Source organism: Apium graveolens, chromosome 5 (assembly GCF_009905375.1).
Source record: "Apium graveolens cultivar Ventura chromosome 5, ASM990537v1, whole genome shotgun sequence".
Taxonomy (NCBI): Eukaryota; Viridiplantae; Streptophyta; class Magnoliopsida; order Apiales; family Apiaceae; genus Apium; species Apium graveolens.
Window position 1 is genome coordinate 188,549,269 of NC_133651.1, and position 1,844 is coordinate 188,551,112.

Consider the following 1,844-nt stretch of genomic DNA (forward strand, 5'->3'; position numbering starts at 1 on the left):
ATTGTGTGAGTAGTTGCGCAATCAGCAATACATATGTCTCCCATATTTGTGTTGTGTACATATATATAAGTGAAAAATGACTTCATTAAAATAAACAAAGTACATAAAACTAGAACATAGAATAATAACATAAAACAAGTACATGAAAGTATATGTCGAAACATGTAGATGCAGCACATGACATAAAAGAAGTGCATATGAAAACTAGTCATCTAGGCCATAGTAGATATTAACACCATTTTCTAGTTCATTTGTGGTCTTAATCATCGGTTCATCATTATAGCTAGCCAAATTTGTTTCCATCTTTTGTCCATTCTGCCTTTTAGATGACTCGTAAAGTTCTACAAGATGTTTGGGTGTACGACAAGTACGAGTCCAATGCCCATGAGTCCCACATCTAAAGCAGATATCTCTAGTATCCCCTTCTGGTGGTGTCTTCCTTTTATTTGGCATCTCATTCTGCCACTTCTGGTGGCCAGAGTTGTTGTTGTATCCATCATGCTGCCACTTCAGGTGACCAGAGTTATACTGATTATAAAACCGACCACAAAAATTTCCGTGTCCACGATTCCGTCCGTAATCTCGTCCTCCTCTATACCCTTTCCCACGTCCATTCTTCCGGAATGACGTGTTATGTACTTCAGGTAACTGGGCAGACCCTATGGGACGTATATGATGATTTTTCAATAACAACTCGTTGTTCTTTTCAACTACAAGAAGGAAAGATATCAGCTCACTATATTTTTAAAAGTTGTGCTCCCGATATTGTTGGTCCAGAATCATAGTGTTGGGGTGAAAGGTTGAGAGTGTCTTTTCAATCATGTCAGCATCAGTAATATTCTCACCCTACAAGGTTAGTTTTGAGTTTATTTTGAATAAGACAGAATTATACTCAGCAACAGATTTGAGATCTTGTAACCTTATGTTAAGCCAGTCATACCGTCATGAAGTAGATGAACAAGTTTTTGGTGATCAAATCTATCTTTGAGATTATTCCAAAGGGTGAGTGGGTTTTTGACGGTTAAGTATTCATATTTTAAATTTTCATGAATGTGATGCCTAAGAAAAATGATAACCATGGCATTTTGTTCAACGCTTGGAGTTTTTTCCGATTCTATGGTGTTTTTTAACCCGTTAGCACTAAGGTGTAATCCAGTATCAACTACCCAAGATAGATAATTATCCCCAGATACATCCAAGGCAAGAAACTCAAATTTTGCAAGATTCGCCATTCTGAATAGATTTTAAACAAGATATAATATGTCACATAATATTTAAACAACCAAGTTGAAATAATAACTTTATACAAAAGTTACGACGGCATAGCCGGCTAGAAAACTTTTGATTATTACTTGACGACAGCGCCATCGTTATAGTAGTATTATTTGACGGCAGATCCATCTTTATAGTATTACTTGACGGCATAGTCATCTTGATAATTTTCAATTAGTAACATAAATTAATATGTAACAATAATTAGAATAAAATGAGTAAAAGAAATCATACCTCTTTATGAAATAGTTTTAGTTGATAGAAACTCGTGAGTCAGAATAAGTCGTACCTCTTTCGAGAATCAAGCTTTAGTTGGCAGAGACTCGTACTGATAACGTGTTATAAATAAACTATAAACTATAGAGTAAGAAATGGAGAAGGAAAGAGAGGGATCTCAAAAGTATTAATACTTCTTCTGTAATTGTTCAAGTACAAATGACTAGGCAAAACTTCTATAGTAGAGCTTTATCAACTATACTAAGAAAACTTAATAGGTAAGTTTTCTTAGTCAGGTTAACAAAATCTTGATTTTCGTGACAAACTTCCGATATTAAATTAATTCTTTCTTGATA

At 34.5% G+C, this 1,844-nt stretch overlaps 1 protein-coding gene across 1 annotated transcript; it reads right to left on the minus strand.

Annotated features, from left to right (window-relative positions):
- Positions 1–204: 204 nt before the first annotated feature.
- Positions 205–1,232, minus strand: LOC141660537 (uncharacterized). The gene is made up of 2 exons (XM_074467531.1): positions 941–1,232; positions 205–710 (listed from the first exon to the last, which is right to left on the minus strand). Exons 1-2 carry the CDS (start codon positions 1,230–1,232, stop codon positions 205–207), a joined length of 798 nt encoding a protein of 265 aa, XP_074323632.1.
- Between the last annotated feature and the right edge of the window lie 612 nt (positions 1,233–1,844).

Coding starts and splice junctions, on each gene's coding strand:
- LOC141660537 (XM_074467531.1), bottom strand. CDS start 1,232: ATGGCGAATCTTGCAAAATTTGAGTTTCTTGCCTTGGATGTATCTGGG. Junction 711..940: donor TGTTCATCTACTTCATGACG/GTATGACTGGCT, acceptor TCCTTCTTGTAG/TTGAAAAGAACAACGAGTTG.